The 17,959-nt window shown below is 36.5% G+C and overlaps 1 protein-coding gene across 2 annotated transcripts in view; it reads right to left on the bottom strand.

Annotated features, from left to right (window-relative positions):
* Nucleotides 1-17,959, bottom strand: part of DNAH14 (dynein axonemal heavy chain 14) — a 377,701-nt gene that overhangs the window by 238,570 nt on the left and 121,172 nt on the right. For both annotated transcript variants that reach the window (XM_059875675.1, XM_059875674.1), the window contains 4 exons: nucleotides 15,121-15,462; nucleotides 10,404-10,773; nucleotides 8,431-8,621; nucleotides 5,916-6,161 (listed from right to left, as the gene is read on the bottom strand). In XM_059875675.1, the coding sequence (XP_059731658.1) occupies nucleotides 5,916-6,161; nucleotides 8,431-8,621; nucleotides 10,404-10,773; nucleotides 15,121-15,462 (1,149 nt within the window). The remainder of the gene's footprint in view (nucleotides 1-5,915; nucleotides 6,162-8,430; nucleotides 8,622-10,403; nucleotides 10,774-15,120; nucleotides 15,463-17,959) is intronic.

The following is a 17,959-nucleotide window of genomic DNA, read 5'->3' as shown; positions in this document are numbered from 1 at the left end:
GATCTGATCTGATCTGATACATTTATTATTCACCAACTGTAAATCTGGTTATTTCTAGTTTTTCACTATTACAATTAAAGCTGCCAGTCTTTGTGTGGAGTAAGTTTTCCTTTCTCTTGAATAAATACCTAGGGGTGGACTGTCTGGATCATGTGGTACATATATTTTTAACTTTTGAGGAAAATTTTAAATTTATTATAATATTTTACATTACACCAGTAATGTATGAGAGTTTCAGTTCTCCCATATCCTCATCGCCACTTGGGACGATCAGTCTTTTTAATTTTAGTCATTCTACAAGGTTTATAGTGGTGTTTCATTGGGATTTTAGCATTTGATGAAAAATAAAGTTAAGCATCTTTTTATGTGTTCATTTTCCATCCATATATCTTTAGTGAAGTGTCCATTTAAATATTTTTCCCATTTCTTTTTATTTTGAAAGTCCTTTATATCTTCCGAATATAAGCTTTTTATTAAACATATGCTTTGCAGATATTATCCCAGCCTGTAGTTTATATATTTTTTTCTTTAATGGTGTCTTTTGAAGAGAACAAATTTTAAGTTTTGATGAAATTCAACTGATAGTTTTTCCACTTACTGATCATTCTTTTAGTGTCATATTGAAGAAAACTTTCTAGCTTAAGGTCACAAAATATTTCTCTGATGTTGTGTTCTCAAAATCTCATAGTTGTAAATTCTGCCTTTAGACCTATGATCCATTTTTGAGTTAAATCTTGTATATCCTCAAGATATGGCTTAAAGCATTTCTTTGTTTTGCATGTAACTGTCCAATGTGCTAGCACCATTTCTGAAAAGACTATTGTTTCTTCTCAGAACTGTCTTTACTCCCTTGTTGAAAACTCATATATATGTGAACTTATTTCTGTACTCTATTCTGTTCCATTTATCTGTCTACCCTTTAACCAAGATAAAACTCTTGATTACTATAGCATTATAATGTCTTGAAATCAGGAAGTGTTACTCTTCCAACTTTGTTGGAAAAGAAGATTTTTCAAGATTGTTGAAGCTCTTCTAGTTTCTGTACATTTCCATAAGAACTTTGGAACCAGCTTGTTAATTTCTACCAGTAGTTGGATAGCATGTTGATTTTTATTGTACTATATTTAGATCTTTCAGGAATATTGACATTTGAGTCTGTATGCATGAGCATAGTATATCTTCTGTTTATTCAGGTCTTTATTTTCTCTCTACTGGATTTTGTAGTTCTCACTGGATAGGTCTTACACATATATCTTCATACTTATTGCTAAGTATCTCATATTTTTTATTGATTTTTTTAAAATTTCAAACTCCAGTTGTTCCTTGTTAGTCTACAGAATGCAGTCGATTGTGTGTACTAATCATGTATTCTGAACATTTACTAAAATGAGCTTTATTTACTTTTTTAGTAATTTTATTGAACTTTTACATGGGGAATTATGTCATGTGAATATAAACAATATTTTACTTATTTTCCAGTATGGTTGCCTTTTATTTCATTTCTTTTCCATGCCTTATACACTGGCTAGAACCTCCATATGATGAAGAATAGAAGCAATGAGAGACAAAACCCTTCCTGATCTTAGGGGAAAAGTGTTCATTCTGTCATCATTAAGTATGTTGCTAGACATAGTAAAGGACATCTATGTCCTTTATTTATTTATTTTAATTAATTTAATTGGAGGCTAATTACAATATTGTAGTGGTTTTTGCCATACAATGATATGAATCAGCCATGGGTGTACAGGTGTTCCTCATCCTGAACTCCCCTTCCACCTCCCTCCCCATCCCATCCCTCAGGGTCATGCCAGTACACCAGCCCTGAGCACCCTGTATCATGCATCGAACCTGGACTGGTGATTTGTTTCACATATGATAATATATATGTTTCAATGCCATTCTCCCAAACCATCCCACCCTCGCCCTCTCCCACAGAGTCCAAAAGACTGTTCTATACATCTGTGTCTCTTTTGCTGTCTCGCATACAGGGTTATCATTATCAACTTTCTAAATTCCATATATATGCGTTAGTATACTGTATTGGTGTTTTTCTTTCTGGCTTACTTCACTCTGTATAACAGGCTCCAATTTCATCCACCTCATTAGAACTGATTCAAATGTATTCTTTTTAATGGCTGAGTGTATATGTACCACAGCTTTCTCATCCATTCGTCTGCTGATGGACATCTAGGTTGCTTCCATGTCCTGGCTATTATAAACAGTGATGCGATGAACACTGGGGTACACGTATCTCTTTCAATTCTGGTTTCCTCGGTGTGTATGCCTAGCAGTGGGATTGCTGGGTCATAAGGCAGTTCTATTTCCAGTTTTTTAAGGAATCTCCACACTGTTCTCCATAGTGGCTGTACTAGTTTGCATTCCCACCAACAGTGTAAAAGGGTTCCCTTTTCTCCACACCCTCTCCAGCATTTATTGCTTGTAGACTTTTGGATAGCAGCCATTCTGACTGGCGTGAAATGGTACCTCATTGTGGTTTTGATTTGCATTTCTCTGATAAGGAGTGATGTTGAGCATCTTTTCATGTGTTTGTTAGCCATCTGTATGTCTTCTTTGGAGAAATGTCTGTTTGGTTCTTTGGCACATTTTTTGATTGGGTCATTTATTTTTCTGGAGTTGAGCTTCAGGAGTTGCTTGTATATTTTTTAGATTAATTCTTTGTCAGTTGCTTCATTTGCTATTATTTTCTCTCATTCTGAAGGCTGTCTCTTCACCTTGCTTATAGTTTACTTTGTTGTGCAAAAGCTTTTCATTTTAATTAGGTCCCATTTGTTTATTTTTGCTTTTATTTCCAATATTCTGGGAGGTGTATTACCCCTTTCAATATTAGTAATTCATGATGTTTCTTGATATTGAAGTGGAATGACTCTTTGGATCTACGATTTTATTGTTTTAAATACATTTAGAACAATTCTTTCCATTAATTCTTCAATTTTTTTTTCTGCTTTCTTCTCTCACTTTTCTTGGAGGACTCCAATTACATGTCTATTATTTTATTTTCTCAGAGGCCACTGATGCTCTTTTTATTTTTAAAAATTCTCTTCTTTTTTTTCACTTTGTATAGTTTGTCATATTTTAAAATTCACTAAACTCTTCTCCTTCTATGTCTAATCTGCTGTTGATCTTCAGTTCAGTTCAGTTGCTCAGTCGTGTCTGACTCTTTGTGACCCCATGGACTGCAGTACGCCAGGCCTCCCTGTCTATCACCAACTCCCAGAGTTTACTCAAACTCATGTCCATTGAGTCGGTGATGCCATCCAACCATCTCATCCTCTGTTCTCTCCTTCTCTTCCTTCTGCTAATCTTATCCAGTGTCTATTTCACTTTGGATATTACATATTTTATCTCTAGAAATTTGATTTTGGTCTTTTAAAAAATATCATCCATTATTCCCTTAACTTTTTAATATGTGGAATATAGTTATAATTCTTTCAATGTCTTTGTCTCTAATTCTAATTAATAACTATGTCAGTTCTGGATCAGTTTCCACTGGTTGATTTTCCTTTTCATTATAATTCCTCCTTTCTTGTTTCTTTAAATGTCTGATAGTCTTTGATTGGATTTCAGACATTATGAATTTTACTATATTGAGTACTAGATATTTTTGTGTTCCTATTTTTAAGCTTTATTCTGGATGGAATTAAGCTGCTAAGTTGCTTCAGTCGTGTCCAACTCTGTGTGACCCCAGAGATGGCAGCCCACCAGGCTCCGCCATCCTTGGGATTCTCTAGGCAAGAACACTGGAGTGGATTGCTATTTCCTTCTCCGATGTGTGAAAGTAAAGTCGCTTAGTCATGTCCGACTCTTAGCGACCCCATGGACTGCAGCCCACCAGGCTCCTCCATCCATGGGATTTTCCAGGCAAGAGTACTGGAGTGGGGTGCCATTGCCTTCTACTTAGAAGCAATTTTATCACTTGTAGTGTTGTTTTTAGATTTGTTAAGGAGGACAAGAACTGCATTTAATCTAGGACTAATTATTACACATTATTGTGGCATTTTCCTTTTAAGCCCTCTAATGCTTGTGCGCTATAAAGGTTTTTTGTTGTTGTTGTCATTGTAGCTGGTGGATATGGGTATTGTTCCCAGCTCTGTGTGAAAGGTTCCTTCTAGTTCACTCAAGCCCATTGTCCTGGTCTCCACTAGTTTCTTCACATTCATATGATTAGGTATGCTGCAAACCTGACTCGGGATCTTCCACAGATCTCTGAAGTTCTTTCAGTGCAGCTCTGTCCTCCCTGATACTTTATTCTGCAAACTCTATCTTCCTTTTGCTTCTTAGTCTTTCAACAGCATCTCCTAATACCAGGGAGTCTACCATCCTCTGGATGGATTCCTCCCCTCTCTCTCAATCCAGGTATGGAAACTAATGACAGAATGATGGGGCAGTAATAGGGCTCAACTTGCTTGTTTGCCAACTCTCAGGGATCCTTGTCCTTCAGTGTTTGCTGTCCATTTTCCTAAAACCAGGATGTTTGATGTATTTTTTCTGTTATGATTTGAGTATTTCAGGCAAAATGGTGTACCTGGTCCCCATACTCCTTGCTTAGAAGTGGAAGTGGTGTGTGTGGATGCGTGTGTCTGTTCTTTTCAACTTCTTGACTATGCCTAGTTTATCATTTATTAAATTCATTTTTACTGAACTCTAGCCAATTGTGACGAGGTTTGACTTGTAATTCTCTTCTTTTTGCTTATTTATAATTTTAAAAATTTGATTAACATTTCCTGTACATTCTCATAGCTGCTTATTAATTTCCTTTTTTTTTTCTGGGTGATTTTGTTGTTGCTGGTTTTGGTCTATTTTTTGCTACTTCTTCTGTTCATTTTTAAATTTTACTGAATGTGGTTAGAGAACAGTCTATTTGGATTATCTCTTTTTTGTAATTTACTGAGTTTTTCTTCTCTCAGGTCCAAATAAGTGACACTTTCCCTAACTGTCTGTGTGTTTGTAAATAATGTGAAGTCCACTTGTTGAGTACCTATTTCTCTCTTGTTTTTTTATCCATCTATAATCAATCATGTTAATTTCACTCTTAGATATCTCTATATTATTATACCTTATTGTGATTCCTAAAGTTTTAAAATGACTCTTAGCTATGTTATGGATGTGGGGCTGCTCAGAGAGAGACTATAAGGGAACATGGACTACAAACTGACCTATAATTCAATTTCTAATTATACTAGAATAGATACAGAAGCTGTTAAAACGATGGAGCTTCCCAGGTGGTGCAAGAGGTAACCCACCTGCCAGTACAGGAGACATAAGAGATGCTGGTTCAGTCCCTTGTCAGGAAGATCCCCTGGAGAAGGGAATGGTACCCCGCTCCAGTATGCTTGCCTGGAGAATCCCCATACGGTTGCAAACACAACTGAAGTGACTTAGCACACACACTATGAGGGAACACTGAATACAAGCTGACTCTATAGTTCAATTTCTAATTATACTAGAATAGATATATAAGCTGTTAAAATAATGGTAAGGATACACAAATATAGAGGTGGGATTAACCTTTGAGACAAATAGCACAGGGAATGAAAATGAAACATATCACTTCAGCAAAAAGAATCTCAAGGCAACAGTTTTGGCATGAGGACTGTCAGAACTGTGGCTGTATGTAGCAGCAGTGCTGCTGCTGGCAAAAACCATGGTTTAAATGGTCATATTTTTAATTTGATGTCAATTTACCTTGTCTGCCCAAATTAAAGTTTCTGACATTTCCTGATGAATAATTAGTGTTGCCATAAAAAGTTATATTTAATATTTAAAATGCTAAATATTCAATCTCTCTTCTATATGAGTACATGAATGATTTATACATTCAAAAGCTTACACGATGCAAAAATTAAAGTGATAAAACTACAGACGGTTAAGACATTTCTCTCTGCCGTAATATTTACCTTAATGGGCCCGAGATAGGAAGATCCTTTAACTGTGGCAAGTATGATTTGAGACTCTTCCAGCTGAACTAATATATCATCTATAGATGAAATTATTAGGATAGAGTAAGCCTCGGTGTGATGAAGAACTAAATGTAAAGGAGTAGTGTTCCAAAGATCAATAACCTTATACAGCATTTTTTCAAGAGCGGCTTCACTAGTTGCTGAGGTTGATATCTCATTTATTTCATTTTCATACTGAAACATCTAAAACAAAAAAATTTAATATCCAATGGAGCAAATAATTCCTGATACATTTAAAACGGAAGATTTAAATGAATGTGTTGAAAATTTGATTCCAGTTAGGTTTATATCCTAACCAGAGACTTCATGGTCTAACTTTCATGAAGCAGCCCTTTTCAGTTTTTAACCATTCTATTTCACATTCTTCTTGCTCAGTGAAAACTTCTGACTCAGTATTTATTTCTTCTGATTCTAGTCAGTGTAAAAAAGAGTTAACAGCACCTTCTGCAGATCTGCAGATAGCATTATTTCTTTCAGCTTTCTTTTCTCTGCACTAATGCCAATTGCTTAATTATTCTGTGACAAGTTTTTACTTTCTATGATAATTCTTGGGATATAACAGTCTGAGAGAATATAACTCTAATGGACACAGCTTTCCATGGCTTCACTTTGACACAGCTCCATAAGGATAAATGCCTCTCAAAATACTTTAATGGAGTATTTACAGACCTTTCCATGTGCACTGACTGCCAATTTCCATTGGACAAAATCTTGATATATTATCTCCAGATTCAATCACCAGAACAGAGATACTTGGAGACCTGCTCTTCTCTGCATCTTGGAATTAACTAGCTGCCCTTCTTGTTTTTATCGCTGAAAGAAGATTCTACTGCTGTTCCCATATGTCATCCTATTTAATATCTCCATTTATTCCCAGTAGTCATGTATGGATGTGAGAGTTGGACTATAAAGAAAGCTGAGTGCTGAAGAATTGATGCTTTTGAACTGTGGTGTTGGAGAAGACTCTTGAGAGTCCCTTGGACTGCAAGGAGATCCAATGAGTCCATCCTAAAGGAAATCAGTCCTTTGTGTTCATTGGAGAGACTGATGTTGAAGTTGAAACTCCAGTACTTTGGCCACCTGATGCAAAGAGCCGACTCACTGGAAAAGACCCTGATGCTGGGAGGGATTGGGGGCAGGAGGAGAAGGGGACGATGGAGGATAAGATGGCTGGATGGCATCACCGACTCGATGAACATGAGTTTGGGTGAACTCCGGGAGTTGGTGATGGACAGGGAGGCCTGGCGTGCTGTGATTCATGGGGTCGCAAAGAGTCAGACATGACTGAGCGACTGAACTGACGGTTGAAATTGTGCCAGATTTTTGGAATGCTCATTGGCACTGATTAAATAGTCTGAAACTATCTAGATATTTTGATGAATTCACTCTTGGACCATAGTTCAGCTAGGATACTCTGATAATGATCCAGGGAAGGATGCAACATTTAGATGGGATGAGGAAAGAGAGCAAGAGAGGATTCAAAGATTATTTCATCATTTTTAGCTTAAGTAACTAGAAAAAAAGTGGAGGTGCCATTAACTAAGATGGGGAGGATAAAGGAAGAGTGGAACTTTGGAGATGGAGAAAGAGAAGTGCATTTTTGACATGTTAACTTTGAGATACTTTTTAGACATATAAGCGGAGGTGGATCTATGAGTTCAGGAGGGCAGCTGAATTTAGGGCTAGAGATATAAATTAATTTTTAAAATAAATTAAAGTTCACTTTTAAAATTCCTGTCTAAAAAATTTTCTTCATTTCCTCATTATAGCAAATCATTTAGTAGAAAATTATAGGCATAAAATATTATTTTGGTTATATTAGACATTGTCAACTGTGGAACATATAATATAAATGAAGCTTACTGTAAACTACACATGAAAATAGAAAAATTTTAACCATGAAAATCATAGTAAAATTTTATTTTTATAACAAAACCTACAGGTAAATCAAATAGCTGCTAATTGTATATTTTAAATAGAATATCAAGTTATTTGCAGGGCCACCCTAACATGCTCTTAATATATCTTCATTTTATATAAATACTGTAGTTTTGATTGTATTCCTATAAAATTTACTCTCCACAAGAAGTATCACTGTTAAATAAAAACACTAATTTAATTTCATTTGTTGTGCATGAAAACCAGTATTACTGTTTTCGAATCACCTAGTAGTAATGGCACGATGAATGGCTTATGCTTATAATATGTACATCATATTTTTAAACCAAAAAGCAAATTTACTATTCAATGTAATACTAGTTTTATCAGTTATTAATCTGTACTAAACTATCACCAATGAAGCATCACCTATCTACTAATACATTACACTCCTGCTTTTCCTAACATTCCATAAATGTCTTATTTTTCATTTCCTACTCCTTGTAGATTTACTTGCCTACTTAGATTTGGGCCTTCTGCTATGCCAACTTTATTTCAAACTATTTTAACTTACCTTGAGTACTAGAAGATTCTCTACTGTACAGTTTTTATCAAGAGACACTGACTTTCCAATAATCTCCTGGAAAGCCTCCCAATGCCTTGGCTTGAGACAGGGGTTTCCTAGTGCTATGATGATTGGCAGCTCTTGTTTAAAATCTATCACTGATTGCTTAAGATGTGTCACCATGTCATTTTTAGGTAGACCTATAAGAAGCAAGGGGTCAGCAGCTTTATCATACAGTCCACATTTTCTAAGCCAGAAAACAAATTTGCTATTTAATGTAATACTGCTTTATCAGTTATTAATCTGTACTAAAATAATGAGGCTTATTAACATCATTCTCCCATAAGAATCAAGCATGGATTAAAATAAAGAGAAATAATTAATCAGGACTAGTGAATAAAACCCCAAACTATCAGAACAAGTTATTTTGCAAAATTTGATACTAGAGATAGCTAGTTACCACAGGGTTTCCCAGATTTTCCCTGACAAGATAGACATACAGACAGAGAGGTACACATAAATAATTCAAAAGACTATTTTGGTTTTGGGGCTTTTCAATTCTGCTCATTAAAAGAACATTAAGGGAAAAAGCCAATCACTATCATTTCATAAAGAATATATCTTTACACTGAAATGTAGAAAATAAAGGTAAAAACTTTGCTGTAGACCAGAACTGATCTTTCCTCTGGCATTAACACCACACCACAATACAGATTCCTGGGTCGGGAAGATCCCCTGGAGGAGAGCATGGCAACCCACTCCAGTATTCTTGCCTGGAGAATCCCTATGGACAGAGGAGCCTGGTGGGCTACAGTCCACAGGGTTGCAAAGAGTCGGACACAACTGAGTAACTAAGCACAGCACACACAAAGGGTGCAGGACTCAAAACCTGTGCAGCTGAAGGTCCAACCCTGATAACCTTTTACTCAATTTATAAAAGAGGGAGGAGACAGAGAAATAGCCAAAGTAGGGCACTTGAGAGAACTGAAAACTATACGCATATTCTTGACTATCCAGTTGGTACAGATGAGGCTTATTTTATAAAGCTATGTTGAATGACAAAGTGTATTTCAAGACTTGATCAGATAGAAAGATGAGAATAAGTTTTTTGCAAGTCTATACTGTGGTGAACAAGATTTAATCTGGGAAACTATGGATAAAAGAAAGTTTTATCTACTTGTTACTTTATATGTTGCTCTCTGAAACAGATATATGACACAATATTGAAAGAGAATGCACAAAATGAGTGTTGTGTTGCTTTAACACTCTGGGTGATTTGTCCCCAAGTTTTCTCTTTTCTACAGTTTCTGTGATAGTCATATTTCTTATATAATTTAAAAACAAGCAAAATAAGGTGTTTTCCTTGAAAGGAAAAAAAACAATAAAACAAAAAAAACTATAAAAAAAACTATAGCTTAAGGTATAGCTGAGAGATCAGAGGAATTTAAAAAATAAAAGCATTATCTTGCCAAGTGGAATAAAGCTTTCTATTTGGAAAGGATTTGATTTTACAGAATTGCTTGCAAAATTCTGTGTGCAACACAGCATCTCTGTGTTGGCAAGATTTCAAATTTGATGATTAGCAGAAGGAAAACCTATCAAAATGACTCTGGCTGTTTCTCGCATTGGCCAAAGTATACTATCTGCACACACAGTGAGGGTTTGAAGGTGGGTCCTTAACATCAAAACATCCGTGGTTCTAAGAGCCAGAATCAGGTGGAAGTATTTGGGGTTCTACCTAGAGAATCAATTTTTAACAGATACAAAATTGTTACTAATTAATTAAAAAATTTTTTCCAAAGTTTTAATCTCTTTCTTGCTTCAGGAAGTGATTCCTACCTATACTCTTGTACTGTCTTTTCAGTCATTAATGGTCAGTCCTTGGAACAGGTAAAGTAACAAAGCCAAGGACAATGATCTTGCTGGTCTAGTAGCCATTTTTGTGTAATCTTAAGTAGAAAAACTTGAGAAAGACACTTTACCTTTTTCTAGTACAAAGATTATTTGCATCCATTTTGAAACATTTCTATATACTGATTCTGTATCAATACTGTCAAGAGTGCTATTCCTCCATTCCCAAAAGAGTGTTCCCCATTCCTCTTGTGCATCCCATAATATTTTCCTTAAGGTTAAGTCATAGTCAATGTCAGCAATATCTGAAAGTACAATTTGTGTAAGCTCTTCCATATTAAGAAAATTCATATGAGACTGGGAATCATCGAAACAATCCTGATAGTTTGAATATGTTTTAGCTTTGACAGCTAAACTTGCAGCTTCCTCTGAAAGAGTCTGGATCATTTCCATTGCTGTTGACACTGGAGTACTAGCACATAACAAAATAGAATTTCTTATCTAAAAAAATAATAAAACATTTTTAGGAGGGTGTAATGTTCTGAACTTAAACATGTTTTATTGACAGCATTTTAATATGCCACCTAAGTGTCAACAAACTTTATTTGCAATCATTATCTGAAAAGACTGTCCTTAATTTATACTTATTTATGATTATGCTTAATTTTAATTCTTTTTTATTACAATAATACCTAAAATTTGTGTACTTTCTGTATGTCAGGTCCTGTGATAAGTAACATTGAAGACCTTATTTACTAAGTACATACAAGAAATTTGAGAGATAATTTATATTTTCCATGATTTTTCAAGAAGTTCAGAGGTTCCCATCATCTAATGGTAAGTGGCAGTTCCAGGGTAGGGCCCTATGATAGCCTGCACTCCAAAACTTACTTGCTTTTTCTGATGAAGCTGAACTTGGTATTATTTGAATGATGTTTATCACATGCTACCTTATATTATTAGTTTTCCCACTGCACAGAAAATTGTGGACATTTGCAACAATAACCTCCAAAGAGGAATATAAGTAAAATTTTGTTCTGATTTCTTACTACATTATAAAATTCTGCAGATTAAGGATAATTTCACTTATTTATTTTTGTATACCTCTTAGAACCTAGTATCATACATAAAAGCTGTTGGAAGAAGTAATGAATTTGGATCCTACCACCTTATTCTTCAAAAAAAAATCAAACCTATGGAACTGCATGTACCATTGTGTTATGTGTAGTGTGGTCATCCAACAAGTACTGATAGCAATCGTAACACAAAAGCTTAAGCAATTGAGAAACAGTATCTGTGATGATGGAGAGGGTTTAGAATAATCTATATCAGTGATGCTTATATAATGGATTATCACAAAATTTTCTTTAGGCTTTTCCTGCAATTTCCATTCATTAATATTTATTTATGTTTGTATATGAGCTATCTTTGGGGGGGAGGGAATACTTGGAGAAATAATCTTAGTTGCTTAGATGGAGGTAAAGTTTTGTCAACTCTATCAGCAGTATTCTAATTGAGATCTTCACAGAATGATATGTCACTAAATATACCAATAAAATAATTTAAAAGTTTATGTAATTGCACCCATCAGAAGATGGAGTAAATATGCCCCACCCTGTCTTTCCCAGTGAAACCTGGACAGAACACATGGAGGGAGCAGTGAGGTGAGGAACCTGAAAATAAATTGTAGAAGGCAGATTGGGGAAGAAGATGGTAACTTGAAATGCTACCAAATTAGCAATGAGTTTACCATTTTCTCCCTGACCTAAGCTCAATGTATTAGAAACCTGGGAGGAATTTTCAGGAGGCAAAACCAGTGAGAGCTCTAGGAGAACTTACCAATTCTGACTTGAGGAGCAAGAAAGGTTCTGACAAAGATTCTTTGCTTGACCAAACTTTAGTCAGGCTCCCTGGTGGCTCAGATGGTAAAGCATCTGTCTACAATGTGGGAGACCTGGGTTCAATCTCTGGGTCGGGAAGATCCCCTGGAGAAGCAAATGGCAACTCCCCGCCACCTCCCAGTACTATTGCCTGGAAAATCCCATGGACAGAGGGACCTGGTAGGCTCCATGGGGTCACAAAGAGTCAGACACGACTGAGCGATTTCACTTTCTTTTCTTTCTGACTGACTACTAAGTAGGTTGTAACTTTTAGGCTCATATGTGCACTTCCTTATAAAATTAAGTTTTAGTAAGAACCTTGCTAAGTCAATTTAACCAGAATTCCCATCCTCAGTGTCTGCTCATCCTAGACAACAGATCATTTCCCCTATTGCAATCATACTGAATGAAAATCTGTTTTTACCAACCACTTTGACTACTGTTCAACTCTGGGTTTTCTTTGACAGCTCCTAATACTCAGAGTATGGAAATCCTCTTTTTCTCTCTTTCTTTTTTCTCACAACCCAGTCCTCAAACAATTTTAAGGTGGTGGCAATGGAAGCCTCAGGAGCTGAAACTCAGAGACGAGAACTTTACTTTCTGTCTTGGTAATCTGTGGTTCTAAGGAGGGTCAACCCTGTTGATTTTTTTCTCTCTGTGTTCTACTACTTTGCCCCAGATGTGGGTGCAGTTATGGAAGTTGACAGAGTACAGTAACAAGTCCCAGTTTTCTAACAGAGGACTGAAAAAAAGAGTGCAGAGAATCTGGAAAATATGGAGAAGACTGTAAACAGAAAGGACCTCTGGAAAGTAATTACGTAAAGTTGTGTGAACTCCTGGGCTCAGCTGAGCTACACACATATAGATCTGATCCTATTCAGCACATCAAAGACTCTGAGATTAAACTAACATACCACTACCCAGAATAATACTGACCACTGGACGGCACACACATGGTCTGAACAGCACCTTAGAGATATTGATAATGGAAATAACAATGGAAAGAAACCCACAGCCCAAAGAAAGTGGGTTGGAACTTGGGACCTGAATCTGACTAGGTCAACAGTTTTCTAAAACAAAAATACCAACATGGCATTTAGGTATGAAACAGAACTTTAGAGCATAATATTTAATCCAATATTACTCCATATACAAAAAACCAGGAAAACCTCAACTCACATGGGAAAAAATAATCAACAGACACCAATGTCTAGATGACACAGATGTTCGAATTATCTGACAAAGAATATAAAGCAGGTTTTATAACAATGCTGCATAGAAATAATGTATATTCTTGAAGCCATTGGGAAAATAGAAAGTCTTAGCAAAGAAAAATAAAAAAAGATATAATTAAAAATCAAATGAAAATTTTAGAACTGAGAAACACAATAAACAAAAGTAGAAGTTCATTGGATTTGATTCAATAATAGCATGCAGATGATAGAAGAAAGAATCAGTGAACCTAAAGATAGATGCTTACTCTAGCTGAGACCCTCTCCAGGGGTTGCCCTTTACCAAAAAGTCACACAAGATTACACCCCCTCTATAGCTCCATCCAAGGAGAAGGCAATGGCAACCCACTCCAGTACTCTTGCCTGGAAAATCCCATGGACGGAGGAGCCTGGTAGGCTGCAGTCCATGGGGTCACAAAGAGTCGGACACGACTGAGCGACTTCACTTTCACTTTCACTTATAGCTCTATCATGGATGTGTAAAGAACCAGCCCTTTTGTCTTCATTCAGGATAACTCTGCAGAGTCATTCCAATTTAGAGATTCCCCTGGTTGCTCAGATGGTAAAGCATCTCCCCGCAATGCGGGAGACCTGGGTTCAATCCCGGGGCTGGAAAGATCCCCTGGAGGAGGGCATGGCAACCCACTCCAGTATTCTTGCCTGGAGAATCCCCATGGACAGAGGAGCCTGGTGGGCTACAGTCCACAGGGTTGCAAAGAGTCAGACACAATTGAGCAACTAAGCATAGAGCATAGGATCCTATGAAACCTACATGGCAATGACACTAGAGTTCAATTTTTCCTTCTGTCCAACCTTGATTACTTCAAGCCCTCACACTGTTGCCAGAAGCACTTTCCAATGAACCTACTGTAACACAGATATTCCATCTCAGTGTCCAACCTAGTACACTTAACATATAAATAGGGTGAACTAGAAACCTTGGTACACATGCATATGAAATTTCTCGTAATATTTTAAAGATTGCAATTGAATGCATTCAAGTACTCTCATATGCCTATTTTTTCACCTTTATTTTATTTGTGTGAGGCCAGTATAGATTCTGCATAGATGCAGAAAATTTTTAAAGCAACTAATTGTAATACATAATATTGTGCTTAATACATATTAGGTACCAAAATATATTGAATAAATATGATAATAGTAACTTGTAATGGTGGTGGGGATAGAGGGGAGTGAAAAGAAGCAAGGATTCTGGAGCCCTAGCCCTCACTGTGATCTTAAGCAAGTTAGTTAACCTCTTTAAAACTCAGGTGTTTGTTTGTTTTCATGCAGAAAAACAATAAAGCACGTAGCATGGTCACTGACGCTTAGTTAAAGCTCAGTAAATGTTGGTGTTTATTGTAGTTTGCTCCTCATAAGTGAGTGAAGCTGGAATTATTATCGTTTGGCCTAGACTAAGGCCCAAAAAGTATCCAGGGTTTTTTTTAGCTCTGTTTATGTCATGCGCCAACTTTAGCAGTCTGTTGAAGCCTATGGAAAAAAATCACCACTTTACTGTTGCTTGTCTACATTAACTCAAAGTTGGAGAAAATGCTAAACTTCAGTTAGAGGTTAGTGAGAACAGACACATAATTTCACTTCTCATTCAAATTCACAAATCAAAATTATGTCTGTGGATTCCAGGTTAAGAATACTTGGACTAAATTATTTACTTAAGATTCCACAGAAAGGAAATACCTATATGCTAGGCTTACATAATGAGAAACAAAACTTACTTTGGCTTTTAAATTACTAACTTCAATACGTAGACCAGTGATGTATGATTCCAAATTGTCTCTGAATTTAGAAATAGCAGCATCTTTATTTGTTTCGCTTAACTTCACAGAAGTTTTTAGTTGACCAAACTTGATGAGAAGGATTTTATAAATGGCAATTTGCTCTTCTGAAACATGGATCTGGTAATACCTTACAACAGAATACAGCTGAGCAACTATTGTGTACTCTTTTTCTAACTTAGATATTTTTGAAGAAATTGCATCCAAAAAAGTAAAATATTCCAAAAATTCTTCTATTTCAGTGGGAGTATATTCCAGCTTCTGCAAGGATGAGTCTATAACCTAAAATCATTAACAAATCAATTACAATTATATAATGATTTTTCATTATTTTAGAAAAGTAGTTACTCAATATCTTTCACTAACTTACATAATTATAATTTCAAAAAAAAGACATCATCTAGACACTATTCTAAGTATTGCTTAAATACCGGAGCATTAACAAGATCAAATCCTTTCTATTGTTAACAGAAGGAACTTGAATGTAATCTGCACATAAAATAAATGCTGCTAAGACATAAAGACAGTTTCTCTGGTGGCTCAGATGGTAAAGAGTCTGCTGGCAATGCAGGAGACCCAGGTTTGATCCCTGGGTCGGGAAGATCCTCTGGAGAAGGGAATGACAAACCACCCTAGTATTCCTGTGTCCAGTATTTCCATGGACAGAAGAGCCTGGCAGGCTACAGCTCATGGGGTTGCAAAAATCAGACACGACTGAGCAACTCAGCATGCATGCACATGAGACATAAATAAGGACTGTTATGAGTAAATCTGTTCTAAGAAGTAAATGTGGTAGTAGTAACAAGGCTATGACTGAAATGTGAATGGTGCGTAATAATTGCTCCCATTTTTTTGAGCATTTATATGTTATGTTCTTTATGTACACGATCTGATTTTGTTTTGACAGCATGTTTACTCAGTCAGTTCAGTTCAATTGTTGAGTCGTGTCCGACTCTTTGCGATCCCATGGACTGCAGCACGCCAGGCCTCCCTGTCCATCACCAACTCCTGGATTTTACTCAAACTCATGTCCATTGAGTCGGTGATGCCATCCAACCATCTCACCCTCTGTCGTCCCCTTCTCCTCCTGCCTTCAATCGTCCCCAGCATCAGGGTCTTTTCAAATGACTCAGTTCTTCACATCAGGTGGCCAAAGTATTGGACTTTCAGCTTCAACATCAATCTGTTCAATGAATATTCAGGACTGATTTTCTTTATGATGTACTGGTTGGATCTCCTTGCTGTCCAAGGGATTCTCAAGACTTTTCTTCAACACCACAGTTCAAAAGCATCAGTTTTTTGGTGCTCAGCTTTCTTTGTAGTCCAACTCTCACATCCATACACGACTACTGGAAAAACCATAGCTTTGACTCTATGGACCTTTGTTGGCAAAGTAATGTCTCTGCTTTTTAATATGCTGTCTAGGTTGGTCATAAGTTTTCTTCCAAGGATCCAGTATCTTTTAACCACTTGCAGTGATTTTGGAGCTCAAAAAAATAAAGTCTCTCACTGTTTCCACTGTTTCCCCACCTATTTTCCATGAAGTGATGGGATCAGATGCCATGATCTGAATATTGAGTTGTTGTTTTTTTTTGAATATTGAGTTTTAAGCCAACTTTTTCACTCTCTTCTTTCACTTTCATCATGAGGCTCTTTAGTTCTTCTTTGCTTTCTGCCATAAGGGTGATGTCATCTGCATATCTGAGGTTATTGATATTTCTCCTGGCAATCTTGATGCCAGCTTGTGCTTCATCCAGCCCAGCATTTCTCATGATGTACTCTGCATATAAGTTAAATAAGCAGGGTGACAATATATAGCCTTGACATAATCTTTTCCCGATTTAGAACCAGTCTGTGTTCCATGTTCAGTTCTAACTGTTACTTCCTGGCCTGCATACAGATTTCTCAAGAGGCAGGTCAGGTGATCTGGTATTCCCATCTCTCAGAATTTTCCATAGTTTGTTGTGGTCTACACAGTCAAAGCCTTTGGCATAGTCAATAAAGCAGAAGTAGATGTTTTTCTGGACTTATCTTGCTTTTTTGATGATCCAGTGGATGTTGGCAATTTGATCTCTGGTTCCTCTGCCTTTTCTAAATCCAGCTTGAACATCTGGAAGTTCGCGGTTCAAGTACTATTGAAGTCTGACTTGGTGAATTTTGAGCATTACTTATATGAGTGCAATTGTGCAGCAGTTTGAGCATTCTTTGGCACTGCCTTTCTTTGGGATTGGAATGAATACCGACCTTTTCCAGTCCTGTTGCCACTGCTGCATTTTTCAAATTTGCTGGCATATTGAGTACAGCACTTTCAAAGCATCATCTTTTAGGATTTGAAATAGCTCAACTGGAATTCCATCAAGTCCACTAGCTTTGTTTGTAGTGATGCTTCCTAAGGCCCACTTGAATTTGCATTCCAGGATGTCTTGCTTTAGTTGAGTGATCACACCATCATGATTATCTGGGTCATGAAGATCTCTTTTGTATAGTTCTTCTGTGTATTCTTGCCACCTCTTCTTAATATCTTCTGCTTCTGTTAGGTCCATACCATTTCTGTCCTTTATTGAGCCCATCTTTGCATGAAATGTTCCCTTGGTATCTCTAATTTTCTTAAAGAGATCTCTAGTCTTTCCCATTCTATTGTTTTTCTCTATTTCTTTGCATTGATTGCTGAGGAAGGCTTTCTTATGTCTCCTTGCTATTCTTTGGAACTCTGCATTCACATGGATATATATTTTGTTTTCTCCTTTGCCTTTCATGTCTCTTTTATTCACAGCTATTT

This window comes from Bos taurus, chromosome 16 (assembly GCF_002263795.3).
Source record: "Bos taurus isolate L1 Dominette 01449 registration number 42190680 breed Hereford chromosome 16, ARS-UCD2.0, whole genome shotgun sequence".
NCBI classification, from domain to species: domain Eukaryota; kingdom Metazoa; phylum Chordata; class Mammalia; order Artiodactyla; family Bovidae; genus Bos; species Bos taurus.
Note: the sequence above shows the minus strand (reverse complement) of the source record. Positions and strands in the feature narration are given on the sequence as shown.